The 20,101-nt window shown below is 36.5% G+C and overlaps 1 protein-coding gene across 1 annotated transcript in view; it reads right to left on the bottom strand.

Annotated features, from left to right (window-relative positions):
• Positions 1-705, bottom strand: part of LOC149780916 (Golgi apparatus protein 1-like) — a 220,331-nt gene extending 219,626 nt beyond the window's left edge. The window contains exon 1 of the mRNA XM_089938010.1: positions 249-705. Within this exon, the coding sequence (XP_089794136.1) occupies positions 249-683 (435 nt within the window). The 5' untranslated portion in view covers positions 684-705. The remainder of the gene's footprint in view (positions 1-248) is intronic.
• Between the last annotated feature and the right edge of the window lie 19,396 nt (positions 706-20,101).

Here is a 20,101-nt window from a genome sequence, read left to right as displayed (position 1 = left end):
TGTGTGATGAAAATAAACTAGCCCACAGTGAATCCAATATGTCGCCGTGTTGGTATGGAAAGGCCGTTAAACATCAAAAGTGCAGGGGATGCCAGTATCAGTGCCATTCTGGTCAGTTTAGTTTAGAAATTATAAATCAATGATACAACTGACTTAGTTCTGTGCACTTTTTACCGCACAAAACGTTTTCTTTATTGGAATCGGCGGGGGGGGGGGGGGGTACAAACAAGCTATATGAATTATTTTACCTCCTCTGCATTCTGCAAACAGTCCAAGATTGCAAAATTATTTTTCTGGATTCTAGGACTGCAAAGTCTCTGAACTTCTTGTCCGCACTCTGCCGAGTCCCAAATTCTAACTGGGGGCTGTCCTCCTAGTTTTTGCAACGACTCTGCCTTCAGCGGTATCTCATTTTCATGCGTAACAGGTACACCACTTCCTAGTCCAGGTACTCCGCCAGATACATCTTGAAGTCTGGACTGTTGTGGTGCCCATTGTGGACGATTATTACCTCCTTCTAACACAGGCCTCTGGTTTAGGTTATGCACATTGACAACAGGCATGTTATTTCCCTGTGATTCGGGTCCACTATTTTGCACAATAGTGAAAATACCAAATAACAACATGATAAATAAAAACAGATTTCCACGTCGAACGCAAGCCGCCATTTTGACAATTCGCATAGTATCTCTCCGCCATATAGTATACGACAAGCGGCGGAAAATTAGTTTTAAAAAATATTAAATCTGCATTATTCATTAATAGAATTAATTACAGCAATAATGTTTTCATAACCTAATGAAACAGTATTAAATATAGTTTATGGATTATTTTTTAAAGGAAGCTTTCTACCGTTCACCTAGCTAGTCGCCGGAAATAAGTGGTTTGATTCCGGTTAAAACTAACACCAAAATTAAGCGCAAAACCCGATATACACAGAACTACATACCGATATACATGAGGATATATATATATATATATATATATATATATATATATATATATATATATATATATATATATATAACCGTTGTCTTAGTAAAACTTTACATGGCTATGACTTGTTGTGGATGTTGAAAGAAATTATATATCTTTGAAAAGAGTCGAAAAAACTTAGGCTAGCTAGATACTAGTTTTGCACTGTTCATAGTCAGTTTATTACATTTATCATAATAATCAATCCCTGAAAAACGTGATCCCTTGCTGGATCCAGTGCACTTGAAAGGACTTATTCGCCATATGATGTGTATTCTTTATATATATATATATATATATATATATATATATATATATATATATATATATATATATATATATATATATATATATAATTCAGCCCTGGAGATTTTTTAGTTTTCACCTGAAATACGAGTAGGAAAGACATTTTGGGGGCTATTTTTGAATACATCAACTTTCAACAGATTTTCCATTAGACAAATGGAATCGGGTCACAATTAGTACTTCCAGTTCAGTACCCACAAATGTAGTTTTAGTCTGTTTTTAGAACATTTTTTCCTCTCTCATTTTGTTGGATGTTAGAAGAGTTTTATGTATGCATTTTTGGTAGGGATTTAAAGGTAATTGTTTATTTTTGATAATTTGAGATCAGGGTGTTTTTGCCTGTGTGTATTTCGGCAACAGTGCACAGTGAATAATAAGGCCTTGGTGATGATCCGGAAGTGAAATCTGTGTTCTGTTTACATGCTGCTATGTTGACAGTCCAGCATCTCAAAAAGAGCAGGACAACCTTTGACAAGAACTTCACCATGAAGTCATCTTTGAAGGTATTTTAGATTAACATATGATTTGCATTGATTGTCACACAGTGGAAAGGTCAGTACTGTGAAACAAATGTAGAGAACATATAATAAAATTAATTGTGTTCTATGTCCAAATGCCTAGTTATATTAGAAACATCACTTTCCATTGGTTATTGAGCTTGCGCATGAGCAGAAGAGTAAAAGATTTTTAAAAAAACATTTTTTGCTTAATGGACCCATCATTTTCATATGGAGACCACTCTTTATTCCAAATGCCCATCTTATCCTAGACTTTGCAAAGGTTCACTGGTCTGCCTTAGATCTGAGACCAAAAGGTCTAAACTCGGGAAACAAATTCAAATTCCGACCACGAGCGAATTTTGGGTGAAAACAAAAACATATCCAGAAAATTAGGTTTTTGCCACTGCATTTTGTGGTGCAACTGGAAGGTCCAGATTATTTGCTATTACTGTAGAGTTATATCTGTCTGCATTTTTGTAACACAACCCACTTTGGTGTATCTTACGTGACCTTGATGCTGCAGAGCTCGGAAGTAGGGTACAGGCAGGATGAATTAATGAATGAGTTAAATATCATATGGCAAATAACATTCCTTTCAAATGCACTGGATTCAACAAGGTATTACTTGTGTCAGTGATAGATTAAGATAAATACAATATACTGGCAATGAACAGGGTGAAACTATTATCTAACTAGCCTGAATAGCCTGAGCATTTTCGACTCTTTAATGAGTCTTTTTCAAAGGCAAAGACAAAACTTAGACAAACTGTTATGTTTGCAAAAATTTGTATGGCTGTTTCTACAGGAATTCAACCATTTAACTCTATTATGTGTCAACTAGCTTATTTCAGCTTGTTGCTGATACTGGAAAATATTTGTATTGACCTAGAAATTGATGAATTTAAGGTGGCAAAGGTGTTTACTCATGGGTTCTTTTTATATAGCCTAAGCTTTCCCATGAGTATGGCTATGAAATTTCAGTTATGGGTTCTTTTAGATAGCTCGTCTTTCAACGGCTTTCCCATATTCTAGTTGTGAATATGCAGTTATGGGTTCTTTTTAGATAGCTCATCTTTTGACAGCTTTCCCATATTCTGTTATTTTGTATATATTTATTCATTTACAGTAAGCCATATTTTACTTTTCCTGGTTTCGATTGATAAAATTATGAAGTTGGTTACTTCTTTACATAAATCTTTATCATTAACTAAATTTGTGTGTAGTAAACCTATTTTATTTATTATTTTTTGTTTTATATTTTCTCTCTGTATTTCTAATTTTTTACAGAATAATATAATATGTCTTTAATTATCAAACTCATGGTGGATTATTTCTGATTATTTTTCTTAAAAAGGCTTTTTCTCCAGTCCACCATACATCATGAATATATTCAAATATTTTGGCTTTATTCTTTGGTCCTTTAATGTTTTCGAAATTTTTCCAAACATCTTTCCATATTATGTGGGGGTTTCTGTATTTCTATTTTGTTTGGTGGTAATTCTATACCTCTTGTAAGATTGTAAATTTCCTTCTTATTCTTTTTTACCCATATTTCCTTATTATTTCTATATTCTTTTAATGCATTTGCTTGTCTAAATGCATTAATTGGTGGGTTGATGATTTTGGTAAGTATATTATTTTGGTATATATCTTGTCTGTGGGACATTAAGAAACCAAACCAATATAAATAGATGGCTTGCCAGTAATATTTTGGTTCATTATTTAAATTTTTAAATCTCTCTATATAGTTTGTTGTTTGTTTTATTTTTAGGTTAGGGACATGTAGTCCCCCTTGGTGTTTTCCTTTTTGGAGTGTATTTTTAGATAATTTTTGTATTCCATTATTCCATATAAAGTTGTATATTAACCTTTCTATTTTGTTAATGTAGTATAATTCAAAGTCAATTACACTGAACTAGCAGCAGAGAGGGTGAACAGACCATAGAATTCCGACAAAACAAATAAAACAAACAAATAAATCATCTCGTAGAAAGGTCAAGATTTTACAAATGAACTTTTCCTTGAGATGTTTTATTTCTGTAATGGACGATTGTACTAATGAAACCTCAGTTCGAAATAGTAGCTGAAAAAATAAAGTACTCTACGTGTTTATTTATTTCTTGTTTATTTTTTTGACGACCAACGTTGGTAGGTACCCTCTCTGCTGCTCCCCCTGTTACCCAAATATTTTATCAATACCCACACGATATCTTGTTCTTGGATCATGTAAATTTATTGTTATAAATCCATGCGGGGTAGCTTGCGCTCGTGAGAAGAAATTTTTGAATTTAATTATATCCATGTCACCACCACACCAGGTTTGATGAATATTTCGCAACGTGTGTGTGTCTACGCCATTAAACACAACTAAAATGTTGCAGTTGTCTCTGATCACCTTCGGAATTTGTGTATATCGTTGAGTAACATAGATCACATCTGTATTTTTATGTCTACCTCGGGAAAATATTCTGGCTGGATTTGATTGTTTATCTAGCATCACATCGTCGTATACAACTAAATTGTTAATAAATCCGTCTATGGAATCTACGGATGGTGCTTCATCAATATCGGTTATAAACTCTATAACATCATTATCCTCATCCAGTAATCGTGCGTTTTCATTGAAATCTTTAAGTACATCATAACATCGTTGATCATCAACGGATGGTGCTACTAAATATAATTTATCCCATTTCAACCATCTCATTATCAGATTAAGTAATAATTGCGTCTTACCCGATCCAGATGGTCCTATGATAATCATTCTGATGGAGTTCGGTAGCGCAGGATGATGCTTAACTGGTTCTCGCTGCCGAGTTGCTGAGAAATCAATTATATCCATATATATCATAACATGAATTTATATTGTTTACGCTGTAAAGTTAAAACTCCAACTACTGATTTAGCTACGGTTATAACAAAAAACAAAAAAATAGCGTACGGTGGAAAATGTTCTATATGCGGTAGAAAGAAATTTTCGTTTTTACCTAATAAGCGCGGTGGTGATATTGCTAATTTGATGTCAAAGTTTCCAGGTGCTCCATGGGCTAAATACAGTGGAGAAAAACATCTACCAGGATATAATTATTGCGGTCCTGGTACCAGACTTGATATCAGGCTCGATGATCAAGATCAACCAAAACCAGGCGAGGAACCAATAAACGCTATTGATCGAGCTTGTCATGCTCATGATGTAGCTTATAAAAGTCAAAATCTACAAGATAGGCATATTGCAGATGTAAAATTAATTCATTCATTAAATTCTATAAAAAATAAAAATATTAGAGAATCATTAGCTAATTGGTTAGTAAGATCCTCGATGAAAGGTAAATTAGCGATTGGGGCTGGTAATTAATAATGGAATCAATTTATTATTCACCGAGAGGATACTGGAGAGGCAAAGCAGCAATTGGTAAACTCGCTGATGCAGCGGCGGTTAAACATTCTACTGCTAAAACGTGGTTGTCCAGGCAGGCAATATGGCAAATTTATCTACCACGTCCTAAACAAATTCAGTATGCGTATTTCGATGTCAGTGTTCCTAATGAAGTTCATCAAGTTGATATTCTGTTTTTACCGCATGATACTGTGCGTGGAAAAACGTACAAGTACGCGTTAACCGTAGTTGATGTTGCAAGTAGATATAAAGAAGCAGAGCCGCTATCAGCGAAAACATCATCTGAAGTAGCCGATGCGTTTGAACGAATTTATCAACGAGGACTCGGACCACAAGGTGGTGGACCACGAGGTGGTCTGCGATAGCCACAGCTACTACAGGTTGATCCTGGTAAGGAATTTCTTGGTCCAGTATCATCGCTGATGAAACAACATAATACCAAAATACGACGAGGTCATACTGCAATTCATCGTGATCAAGCAATTGTTGAGCGATTTAATCGAACACTTGCTGAGCGGTTATTTGGATATCAATACGCGAGGGAATTTATTCAGGATAAAAGATCTCGCGAATGGGTGGCAAGATTACCAGGCGTGATAGCTGCATTAAATAATGAGATCACACGAACAACCAACATGAAACCCATTAGCGCGGTCACAAAAAAAAATATACCAACACAACGAAAAGATGCTGGAAAACAAAAAATATTAGGTGATGTTACAGTCAGATATTTATATGAGCCTGGTGAACTTGAAGGTGGTAAAGCGAGAGCGACCGATCCTATTTGGAGTGTTACCACACACAAAATATCTACCGTGACAAGATCCACTGGGAGAAACGTAGGCGTTTCCAGACCTGCAATCTACAGATTAGATTCGGCCGCTCCTCAACGTGGATTTACACGTGAACAACTACAAATAATTCCCGCGGATACACAACTACCACCGCGATCACTTCAGTGATTTCGATCACTTAACTAGCACTAGTGCCAGCGCTAAGGGTGCCTGCACTCAAGGCGCTAGCGCCTCTACGTCGATTACACTCGAGACAGGTTAACATGGTATTTTCTCGTGTATGACCGCGACTATTATCTTTTCTATCTACGGTAAATTGTCTTGAATCATTACTCGAATACCGCCATAACATTATACAATTACAACTGGTGCAATGATTATTCTGCTGCTGTTTTAACTCAATAATAAATTCAACATCAAGATCAAAGTCGCGTTTATTTTTTTTGTCAGATTGTTTGTATCCGATTAATTTTTTTCTTATTATATCATCATCGATGATGTTAAATTTATCAACGATTTCAGGAATTATAATTCTACGTAATTGAGATATATTTCTGACCCTCGATACCGCTAAATAAACTAAATTTGACCACTCGATGCGATCGTCTACAATCCAGACTCGTGTATCAGAAATAGTTAATCCCTGAGACGAGTGGATTGTCATAGCGTATCCCAACACCCATGGAGATTTGTCAGCGTGTATTGCATCTTCAACCACACTGATATCAACGGCGACAATATCATTTAATACGAGATTCTGTTTCCTTGACTCTGTCAAGGGTCCTGGAATATCAACATTAATATTCTGTTTTCGTGTATCTGATGGTCTATAACACAACGGTACGGGTAATTCTGAATATTTTTCTTCATGCAGCTGAAATAACTGTTGTTGTAAAGCGTCTCTGATTATTTTTCTACTTGCTACGATCAAATCGGTGGGTCTCCATGAGTTCAAAAAATCACTCATTGATGTCTCTGAGATCACTCCACGTATTATTTCACACTGAATTTTGTTTGATTGTAATCTGATTAATTTTTTAAACTCCCTCAAATTTGCATCAAGAGCTCTATGATCATCATCTATTTCTTCGTAATAATCAACGAAATTTTTTAACCAATCACGTGGAGATGGTCTAACAAAAGGCGGCGGTTGACCATGATCGCCACACATTATTATAGCGGTATTTTTCGTCAACAACCAATCAAGAAACTTTTTTAATGTATCCAATGAGACCGTGCATATCTCGTCCCAAATAATTATTTCAGGTATATATTTTTCTCCCATCCGTTCAGGAGTCCATGTATCTCCGCGCCACCGAAAGAAACTATGATACGTACACGATTGTACTTGCCGCTGTTTCATCTCACGTGCAAGTCTACGTGTGGGTGTCAGCACGATTATATCTGAATTTCTAAAAACATTAATCGTTCGAGTTGTTTTGCCGCATCCACCAGGTCCATTGAGATATACTGTCTTATATCTGGTTATTGGATCACTCAACGATGGTGCCTTCGACATTTCTGATATTTTATTACCCTCACGATAAAAATCTCTCATTGGAACATCTGCTGATTCTACATAATTGTGTAATAGTTCCTTTTTTATTCTCCACGAACCCCATCGTTCATCATTACTTGTAAATTTCATAACAGGTTCTAAATATTTACTTGAAATATAAAACGAATCTGTTGCGACTCTGACTGCGGTCTTAGGAAATCTATTAATCATCGATAATAAATTTATAGAAACATAAGCCAACATGGAAGATCTTAGATGAGTATATTGCGGGGATACGTCATTTATGTAACTAACGATCGTACCCAATTTTGTTCCGTCGGATAAATAAACACTTTCTCGATTTACAAATATATTTTTCGCTGTTGTATCAGCGATTATAAAATCGTACTCGGCATCATCTAGAATTAATCGTGCGTGATGTCTTTTATAATCATATGCACCACCTTGAGTAAATTTACCTATAATTTTTCTACCGAGATCTTTTGCGGTTTTGAGTTTATTAGGAATATCATCCTTAAACTCGCTTATAACTTCAGAATCTGACATGGGCAACCAAACTTTGGTCTGTGCATGATATGATATAATTGCCTCACTGACCACCAACGATGTCAGTATCATACAATCTAGCATATATCGTAACAAAACTATAGGTGCCCAACGTTTTTCACAAAAATGTCTGCCAAACCAAACATAACAAATCTTGTGAAGATTTTCGTTAAACTCGAACGATTCAATACAGGCGAATCCAGTCAGATCAAAATCAGGTAATGGTCCATTAATTGCCACTCGCGTCATCTCGTTTGTTGGGTGACCAAATCTTTCAAAGTACGTAGAACAATCTCCGTATCCCAGAAAACTTCCTGGATAACATGCAACCATATCAACCGAAATAACATCATTGTAATTGTATTTGGTATTCCATAATCCGCCATGTCCATATTCGACGCAACTTGCGCGTACGTCCTCGAGTAAATCAAATCGTGTTGGTTTCCATGAATTTCGTTCTCTGGCGAAATGAGCCGCAACAGATGGAACGGTAAAACAATTAGTTAGTAATTTGTCAGAATTTTCCGCGTGCTTGCACTGTAAAAACGTCGCAAGATTTTTCATCTCGTCATGGAGGGATTCTGTGCGATATATTTCACCGTTCGGTTTGACAAACTGATCAAATTCACCCTCCTCATTACTTTTAAATAACCATACCGATACAGGATCGGTTTTACTTATTTCTTTAATAAAATCAAACATACTATCTGCCCCAGAATTATCTGGGGGGTAAAATCTAACAGTTCGATCACGTGGAAATATTGTTACCGCGTTAGTCCATGCGTGCGCGTTATGATCGATAATATTTATTGGAGCTCCCTTCGATTTATATTTCGACTGGTACAGTACTTCTCCCGTTATTGTCGCCACAGTTATTGGAAATTTTAATATTTTTCCTAACTCAGCAACATCTTTTATTGTAGCACCGGTATCCTTAACCGAATCAGCCCACGAGTTTATTTTTTCACGCCTTAAATCGGTTAATCCATTTCCACGCATCGCGTTTGTAAAGTGTTCTATTACTCGTTCAGCCACACAATTTAACCTTGAAAATTTCATCGGCGCTAGTTTATCAACGTTGGTTTTTTTATTTATCTCATAGATTCCATAAATAACCGCCGTTACAGGATATGCTCGCTCATAATACGGTTTGTCAATACCTGTCAGTAGACCCGGTCTGGAATTTTTACTTAATATGATAGTTTTATTATTGCCAAGGACAGGATCATATTTGTCACGGATAATCCAACTACCTGTTTCTGTTAATACAATAAATTTTACTCTGAAGAAATATTTTTGATTGCCCTCGTATTCAGCGATGTAGTTAATGATAGTTGCCGCTCGCTTGTCGTTCATTGTGGCGTCCGTGACTTTGTCGACACTGACTTTGCCAGTGTTGCGTATAATCTTGAACGTTGACCATGTATGAGATGCACCATCCGTGTAAAATTCTTTCTTGGCGTCGTGAATTTTCGAGATCAGACTTTTATTTTTCGGATCAACCAAATCTCGCACTGGCAAGTCAGAAGATAATCTGTCAAGGTTATAATCTGTCAAGGTTGAATTTATATTTAACAGGCCTAGTTTGGGATAATCTCTCAAACTCGTTCATATAATTAAAACAAATATTTAAATAAAGAAAATTATATATATATATACAATGTCCCAATGCAGATGGTTGATGATCGGCTCGGTAAATCGATGCAACAAATCCTGTAGAAGGGAATTTTGTTGGATACACTCACAAAACATACGACGAGGAAGTCTAGGACCAATACCATGTCTACGGTGTGGTATTGGAGTGCGAGGAAAGACAGAATTATGTGGGAAGTGCGGCGGAAAACGGTTCAGAGAACTTAAAAGATATTATGACAAAAAAAATAATAGCGGTGAAAACGCTATAAAATCCGTGAGGGATTATATATCAAGATTTCAGACAAACAATGATTTAAACGCATAATATTATTATAATGGAGCAAAATATATTTGTCCCACATCCTGTCATAACAAACTATGAATCAAATATTAATGGTATCATCAGACACTGCAAGTTGAAGAGACAAGTTGGTTATATTACTAATGTTGGTTATCTAATGTTCACATGCGGTGGGGAAAAGAAACATTATCTGTGTCATAGATTTACGTATGAATGTTTCTTCGGAGTGATCAAAGACGGTCTTGTTATTGATCATATTGACGGGGATACTCAAAACAATAATTTATCCAATTTACAAGCTATCTCTCACAGCGAGAATAATACACGCGGTAATACAGGAAGATGTAAGACAATCGGAAAGAGGGCGGTAATTTCCACAAGCATAGAAACTGGCAAAGAAATTATGTTTCGTTCAATATCTTCTGCTGCGAAATATTTTGATATTCACCCGCATTCAGTACAAAAAGTAGCAGAAAATATATATAAAACCACTTTCTCGAAAAAATATAAGCAGAAAATTATCTTTAAGTATCAATAACTATCATCACCACATTATTAACTATCATCACCACATTATTAACTATCATCACCACATTGAATTAATTTTTTTAATTTATGTCACAGTAGGTCCTCCATACACTACTGAATTTTTGATTATATAAAAGGGAGATTACTTTGTAATATATAGTTTTCTTCGTAGATTTTTGGTTTTTTATGATCGTAATTAGTCAGTTTAACTAATTACATCGTAATTAATTACATCGTAATTAATTACTCGTAGAAGTATTATTTATGTTTTTTAAATATTTCCCCATCATACAACATTACGAGAGATCATGACAATGTTATTGATCCGTAGGAAGCTGTGTGTGGAACAGAAACCGTTGTCATGGTAATCGACCTGCGGGTGTGTGTTCATGCCACTGCTATTATTGATTCGCAGTCTGCTTACGAAAAATGCTGTTATAAATACAGAAACTGTTATTATTCAGAAACCGCTGTTATAAATACAGAAACTGTTATTATTCAGAAACCGCTGTTATAAATACAGAAACTGTTATTATTCAGAAACTGTTATTATTCAGAAACCGCTGTTATAAATACAGAAACTGTTATTATTCAGAAACTGTTATTATTCAGAAACTGTTATTATTCAGAAACCGCTGTTTAGTGTAAATATTGGTTCCTTAGCTATATAACTAGCTATATAGCTAACTATATATTAACTTCCGAAACATATGTTCGTAACAAGGTTTGATAGCTCAATCAGTATGGTATTGGACTATGACGCTCGCGGTCCAGGATCAAACCCCCATGGCTGACAATTTGTCGGTGGTGTACGCATAATTGCGATTTTTATAATAGTGGGGGGAACCGCAAAACCCCCCCCGCTCAGCAAAATTCCCACCCACAACATTGACTTGTGGGTGATACATATTTTCGTATCACCCGCTGGATTAATTATTGTGGGTGGGATTTTGCTGAGCGTACATGTTTGTACTGTCCTTAGTTAAGTTATATGTTTGTACTTTTCATAATCTGAGCTCGCTAATACACTCGATAGGGGCTCTTCATTCATTGTATATATCCATTTCATTGTATATATGTTATGTGTATATCCTCTAAACTTGGTAGATTGCGGTGGCAAGCTACGAGTTTAATGAGGATTGTGCTGTCCTTGTGCTGTCCTTAGTTAGTTATATGTTATATGTATATCCTCTAAACTTGGTAGATTGCGGTGGCAAGCTACGAGTTTAATGAGGACTGTGCTGTCCTTGTGCTGTCCTTAGTTAGTTATATGTTATATGTATATCCTCTAAACTTGGTAGATTGCGGTGGCAAGCTACGAGTTTAATGAGGATTGTGCTGTCCTTAGTTAGTTATATGTATATCCTCTAAACTTGGTAGATTGCGGTGGCAAGCTACGAGTTTAATGAGGATTGTGCTGTCCTTAGTTAGTTATATGTATATCCTCTAAACTTGGTAGATTGCGGTGGCAAGCTACGAGTTTAATGAGGATTGTGCTGTCCTTAGTTAGTTATATGTATATCCTCTAAACTTGGTAGATTGCGGTGGCAAGCTACGAGTTTAATGAGGATTGTGATGTCCTTAGTTAGTTATATGTTATGTGTATATCCTCTAAACTTGGTAGATTGCGGTGGCAAGCTACGAGTTTAATGAGGATTGTGCTGTCCTCCCTCTTGGGCCTCTAGACCGTTGTTTGGCGGGTTAGGGGCTCTCGTAGAGGGAATATTTGCCTAATGAACTTGGTAGATTGCGGTGGCAAGCTACGAGTTCTTGGTTGTGCTGTCCCTGAAACATCCCGACGAACTCGCTAATACACTCGATAGGTGTTCTAGGGATATTTTTTTTTATTTTAAAGATTTATATATTATATAATGAACCATGAAAATATCAATGATGTAATTGTTGCTATTAAAAAATAAAAAAAAGATGGAATTAATATATCTGATGAACTTAATCCTGAAAAAATAGTTTCTGACATTGAGATTTTACAAGAACGTAAAACCCAGGGAACACACACACTATCATCTGAATACAGGCTCATGAAACGGATTCAATCGGCAATGTTTCAGTCGCTAGCTACCGTAGAAGATGATCATATGAAGGAGTTCGTTCCTCTTTCTACCGCCGTAGAAAGAATTAAATCGTTATTATCCCACGAGTATGAGGCAAAGAAAACGATTAGTACTCGCATAAGACTATTAAGAAAAATTATGTCAGATCGTGAAACGATCCAGAGTAACCTCGTTACTGGTGAAACGATCCAGAGTAACCTCATTACTGGTGATAATGAAAATGAAAGTTTTGGTAACTGGGGTCCATGTCAACGCTGACCACGTATATTGGTAGTCAAAATCAAGAAAGTTCTAACCTTGTCAAATTGTTCCTAATAAATTTTATTTATTATAAATTTTATTTATTATAAATTAATTTTATTTATTAATAATATTATTTTACTGAGGTTTTATTTTTTTTTTACTAAAATCAAGAAAAATGCACGAATTACTTGATTCTGACGGGGTAGTTGGTAGTCAAAATCAAAGAAAAATGCACGAATTACTTGATTTCTGACGGGGTAGTTGGTAGTCAAAATCAGGAAAATTGAGCAATTTCGTTGTATTTTAGTAAAAAAAAAATAAAAATCTCAGTAAAAATAATATTATTAATAAATAAAATTAATTTATAATAAATAAAATTTATTAGGAACAATTTGACAAGGTTAGAATTTCTTATTTCTGACGGGGTAGTTGGTAGTCAAAATCAAGTAATTCGTGCATTTTTATGTTTCTGACGGGGTAGTTGGTAGTCAAAATCAAGTAATTCGTGCATTTTTATGTTTCTGACGGGGTAGTTGGTAGTCAAAATCAAGTAATTTGTACAATTTCAGTAAAAATCAGGAAAATTAATAAATCCTATTTTTTTTGTGATAGAAATTTTAATTTTTACTTTCATCGACCAGCTTTTTTAGTTGCCTGGGCCGATTAATTTGTACCAAACACAAATTTGTGCCAGTAATAATAAAATATTTTTTTATTTATTTTTTTAAGTTGATCGAATTTGATTCTGATCTCTGTTACAAATGTTCTTCTAACTGTTAAGAAATCCTCGCGTGTAAAAACCCTCCATTACATGAAGATCTACGACAAAAGTCCTTAGGACAAAACTCTTACGACGGAAGTCTTACGACGGAAGTCTTACGACTTTACATACAGATTTATTACAAGCTCTTCTTCACGTATGTCAATTAAGCGATTAAGGTGGTCTGTGAGTTTAAAATTGATTCGTGTTAACATATTATTGTGACACCGTAAATACACAGGATTAGTTGGTTCTTGCACGATTAAACTTCCAGGGGGGACTTGTGTACAGGATGTATCCTTGTTGAGCCTGATTTGATCTTCCGAGATCTATTTGATAGCTGCCATCGATTACGTCACAAACCAGATTGACCGCGACCGTCGGTGTTATATTAACGATCCCCGGAGATACGTGTCTTCCGCCGCCGTGTGGATCATTATCATATCTGAGAACAGCTGCTGGTGGAATTAATTTTTTCCACGCATCGAGTATTTTAGGGAAGTTTTCGTCGATAAGATCGTTTAACAATTTTACTAGTTCTCCAGCATCAATCCCCGGTATTACAAATGTTGGTAATTGTTGTTCAGTTATTTTGTAATGATTGAGAAACCATGGTTTAGCTTTATAATTATCAATATTTTCATCACCGTGTTTAACCATGTTCACAATGATAGTTTTATTAACGTATCTAACGTATCTAATATCTGATATGACCTGATTTAGATGTTTTATCGTCTCAATGATTTTTTGTTTTACGTCATCGCTGTAGCTATCAGTAAAGAAATTTCGTAGTTTGTTGATTGATTGTTTAAATTCAAAAATAACAGGATCAGAATATGATTTAATAAATTCTTCATCAACGAGTGGATATACTCTAGCATCTGAATGAACATTACGTACATTATTTATTATTTTAGGAAGGTCACCATCAGGAGCACTTGTAAAAAATGGAAAAGGCCCCCATCTCCACGGATATTTACCTCTATATTCAGGAACTATCATAAATTTTCTTTCATCTGTGATAAAATCACCCCTCGTTGGTTCTAGTGGTCCTACATACACCGGGGGAATTTCAGGCCATCCTAGCACGGATCTGATTGAAGATTTATAAATATCAACGGCATAATCAGGCGAGTTTATTTCAATCGTCGAGGACAGGGTGGGTTCATGAACATTAATTGATATTTTTGATTCTTTTCCCGTTATTGATTTTATTCTACGCGCAAATTCCTCACTGATCTCTTCAATCTCGTAACTGCCAGTTGGTATTCCAACAACAACCCAGTCAGGTGTTCCATCGGGTTTGTTCTTGTTAGCAAATACAAGCGAATTATTTGCTGGTGTACCATTAAATGATTTTGATCTGATATTTGGCCAGCTGTAATATACTCGTAATTGTGCTAGTGCTATTTCTTTTACTGGAATTGCAGTGGGAAAATTAACACTAAATTCAGGATTAATTGAACTTACCGAGATCATCGTTATCTTTGGCGGAGTTGTGTTGGTCACGATCTGCTGGAGTAATTCTGTCATTATTGATACTTGTATCTTTAATACCGATACCTTCGTCGTATATTTTGGTTATCATTGAAAATTCGAAATCAGATATAATTCCATCACTGAGACTCGCTGATAACAACGAGGATAATTTCGAGTATGCTACCGTCGCTGTATGTAATTTTATTTTGTAATCGGATAATTTTTCGTTCGTACAAGTACATATTTTTTTTTGTGATGATATTAAGCACACCTGCAATAGTTGTTGCTGCTGAAATACAAATAGTTACAGCTACTGGTGCCATCGTTGTCAACGCTGATAATATTACACCGGTTCCAGCAACAACAGCGGATACTGAATAAACAATCACATCAACGATAACCAATCGTCGTCGATATTTTTTTACTTTTACTGTATATTGATCAACTTGATCTTTTAGCGCAGCCTGCCATTCACGCGCTTGATTGTATCTGTATTGTGCACCGTCCATATATATTTTTATACAGTAACCAATTGATGTGCTTCAGCTACAAATTCCAAACACCACCAGTAAGATGTTGCGGTTAATGTCCTATCAGCTGCTTCCAGAATAAATATTTCTTCGGTTCCGATATTTAATATAACAGATACAACCCCGGAAAACCTGTCTGTGGAATGACGCCATGGAAACGTTGTAAATATTTCAAATTTTGCAGCACTAAACACAGATAGCCTGTACACGCCAGTGCTTGTTGCGGTATATTTGATAGTATTATTTTGTTTTGACCATGTTGCAAATCCCGATGATACCGTGCATACGATGTTTGTGATATGCCCGGGAGTTATTTCAGCTGGAATTTTAATCAAATTGGTTTTATTGATAATCTCAGGAATTCCCGCTACGATGTCTAGCTGTGTTCGTTTGATCGTGTCTAGGTTACTTTTGATATCAGAAAGTTTTATATCGATGACGGAAGGAGTTCCAAAGAACTTATTTATGGCATCATCGGTTTTCTGAAAATTTCTTCGAAGCCTTGTAAAACCGGTTACGTGAACATCATATTCGGCCCGCAGCGTGGATAGTTTTCCATCCACGTCGTCGACGTATAGTTTGTTTGCGACGTCGTTGTCAGATTTTGGAGCTGTTACAGCTACTATTTTGTTCCCGTTCATGCTAAGTTCACCTGTCATTGTGTCACCGGTGTTTCTCACGCGATTAGCAACACTTTTTGCAATTTCATCTCTGATGGTTTTAAGTGACATACTTGAATCTCTGATTCTACCACCGTCAGTAAACACGGGAATATTATTTGTAACTGCACCGAGTACTCGCCGGACTATATCATTCCATTTGATATTGCTGGTTTTTAGTTTACCATATCGATCTTGAAAAATAACAACTTCATCTGGGTCAACTCCAGCCAGGTTCATGATATCAGCAAGGTCATCCTTGGTCGCATACTTTGACAGATCAACGTCGGATTTTACTTTCTACTAGTAGAAGATCTTCCGTAAATGTCAACCATTATAATAAGATCCGTTGTTTAAAATGCTTTACGCGCAACAAATCGGTTGCTTGTATAATCGTGCACGACTTTATGTGGCGGCCTGGATGATTTTGATATAGCATCGAGTACATTAATTACTTCACGGCCGCATATTGGTGGATCTGTCATTGTTTGTGTGGGTAACGTTGAATACCAAACTTTGGAACCTCTGGTTGTTGCGTGGAGTGGTGCGACATACTTGATAAATTCAACAGGTGGAGCTAACCCGTACGAATCAAAATAAACAATTCCACGTGGATCAACCGCGTATGATACCCAATGAGTACCGGGTCCTGAATTCGAGTCTAGATTAATAATACCTGTTTCTAGTTTGTTTGGTTGTTTCGGTAATTGATCTCGCATAAAAACACCTCTAAAGGCGGATATTTTTAATTTTTTAGCGGCATTAAGTAAATCAAAATTTGATGCTGGAACGTCTAACGAAATGACCCTGGAAGCCTTAGGCCTCTCCCCCAACGAGATCCTGGCAATCTTAAGCCGCGCCCCTTTTTTTTGTTATATCGTCCACCAGTAACTTTTTCGAAAATTTTTTTACCCGCCGCTCCAGCAACACCTAACGCGGCCGCTTTTGCTACGGCTGGAGCAGCTGCAGCTAGTAATGCCGGAATGGCAGCGAGAAATGGGAATATACCACCCGTTTTAACCATGTCTTTGATGGCGCTCGGGGAGAGATGAAATTGAACTCCAGTTTTTGATTCCAGGGCTTTATTGAAATGCTTAATCTGATTATTTGTCAACGATAATTTGTTTGGACCACCACTAATCTGATCTCGTTTTAGTGATATTTTAGTTCCGCATTTGTTGGCGGTTTTTGATTGAAGCTTTTTTACCTGACCAGGAGTCAGAGTAACATTAACATGACTATACGACATTTTTATATAAATAATATTTTTCTAAATAACACGATTAAATATTTTCCACCGGTGCATCAACGACCCTCATTCGACCACTACCACCTTCAAGTAACATGGCTTTGTCGCTAAGTATGACCGCGATCGCTCTGTAGAAGCCGGGAACAATTGGTGGACCGGGTATATCAGGAGGAGGGTTAGTAACATGAGCTCGAAAGTGTATATCAACAACAGATTGTTTGGATAAATCAAGATGTTCTAGTGAAAAATAATAAATCGGGTACAATTTTTTAAAATCTAGTTGTGATATTTGCAAACCTGTATCTATATTTTGATCACGTCCCATGAATGACATTAAACGATGATATGCGCGCGCTACATGATTTTGAACAAAATTTAGTTGTATATCCTCGGCTGGTTCTTGATGTCCATTTATCCGTAAGGAAACTTCATTAACTCCAAGGTTATCAAATATCATATGTGAACGTTGTTGATTATTCGTCCGAGCATTATCTTGTAGTGCAATAAAAATATGTCGTGGTGCAGAAACACCCTGTTGTGATGCTATATGCCATGTAAATAAACCATTAATATTGCTTTGAGCAGCATCTGTGGTTACTGTTAACCATGATAGCAATGATTTACCGCCTTGATCCATAAAAGATAGTAATTTTTGTTCCTCAGTAATAGATGGAGTCATTACTGGCATCCATAGTGAAAGTTTTGATATATTTACTTTACCAGCATCAGCAACACCAGCACCTCGCCAGATTGCATCATTATCATCACCTTTTCATACGAGCACAATTGTGTGTTTAGCTCCAAAGATGACTTTTCTAACATTTCTGCAAAATCCAAAGATGTGAGATAATGGAATTGCACACGAAAAATTTCTATCATCTCCCGACAGCGCTGCTTGGCGTGTTGCAAATCCTAAGTTGAAAGTCGGGGTAATATCTTTTATGATTTCAAATTCAGCAGCTGGTCTAGCTTCACGATCGGGGTTGGCAGCTTCTGCCTGATTAGCAACAGAAGTATCCCGTGGTGTGAGTAACTTGATATACTGATTATGGTTGGCGTTGTCGGTGATATCTTTAGCGAACATCATTGTTGGACCAGCTGATCTTGTAAAGTCGTCAGAATATCTCGCCAGACCAATTATTGTTGTAGCAACATCAACATCCTTCTGAATTGATTCAATATTTTTTCCATCAATCATGTATGTGGCGCTATCAAACAGTGCCATAATTCCGTTGTTGACAAAACCAACACGCAAATTGGCACCATATGCCGTATCAGCTACAACATTCGTCACAAGTTTACCTTCTACTTCAATAAACGCTTCAGCGGGCAAGAAATATCTACTTGTATCATGAACCTGTAATTCGATTCTCCCCCGCTGATTTGGTAGTCTTGCGTCATAGGAATAAAATTGATAATCACGTACCGACTCGTACTTAAGGACAGGTGCCTCCATATCAAATGCTGGGTCTGATTCGCGCCTGAACATTTTTATTATAGTTACCATTTTTCCAAATGATGATCATCGTCGACGAAGACCACTTCCTGCTATTAAATTTGCTGTTATATTTTTTTCTGCTTCTTCAGATATCGCCGCTAGTTTTTGATTTGCAGCCTGATTTATTATTTTACTTACGTCTGCGGGCATCACCTCAGTACTTGCCAGTTTCACCGGTGGTTGTTGTTTTCGTCGCAATAATCGTGCTAGTCTTTCCTTGATCGCCGAGAACGCCTTACCAGCAACATTGACAATTGCACCAGGAGCTTTATCACGAACAATATCAATAGCCTTCATCGATAATTGTTTTGCAACAGGTGCTACTTTTGGAGCTATCCTCGTGAATAATCCCCGAATGACATCACCAAGTCCATTTCCGTAAATAACACTATAGATTGGTAATTGTGAGTTTACCGCTCTGACCTGTGTGGGTTTACGATGATTATCATGCACAATCATCTTATTTTATTTACCATTTATCTAACAACTAATCATCAACGAGCTCATCAATAAGTTCTCGGTAAACGCCAATATCCATGATACCACCTTGAAATAGTCGCCGACAAATATCAGCTGCTTCATTGGTTATTTCTGGTGAATTATTTCCAGCTCGTTTTCCTCCTATGAGAACTTCTAACCGTGACACGTCATTGATGATATTATCAGGACATAAACCACGTCCTGTTTTAGGTTCATCTTGGGGTGTTTTAAATACTGGTGGTTGCATTACCGGAGTAAGTACTTCAGTGGTGGCCGGGGGTGAGTCACTTTCTCGAAATCCATGTGGTGAACCTGTCGGTGTAAATGTTACATCCGGTGCAGAAATTTTATGTAAAGGCGAAGAAATTTTCTTCGAGGAGTATGGTTTAAGTGACTCTTTAGCCTTTTTAATTTCCGACCTCAACCTTTGCTGTGGCGAAGAAGATTGCTGTTGTTCTATTTGTTGCAGAGGTGGAGGAAGCTGATACTGGGAGAATTCTTCTTGTTCTAGTTGTTTCAGTCTCTCTCTATAAAGTCTTTTTACTTCTCTATCAAGACTTTTGTATTCTAGACCTCTAGCTTGTTTTTTGTTGTAATATACGCGATATATCCATTTAATGAAATTATCAT

Source organism: Sinohyriopsis cumingii, chromosome 16 (genome assembly GCF_028554795.1).
Source record: "Sinohyriopsis cumingii isolate HCF-2022 chromosome 16, ASM2855479v2, whole genome shotgun sequence".
NCBI lineage: Eukaryota > Metazoa > Mollusca > Bivalvia > Unionida > Unionidae > Sinohyriopsis > Sinohyriopsis cumingii.
Note: the sequence above shows the minus strand (reverse complement) of the source record. Positions and strands in the feature narration are given on the sequence as shown.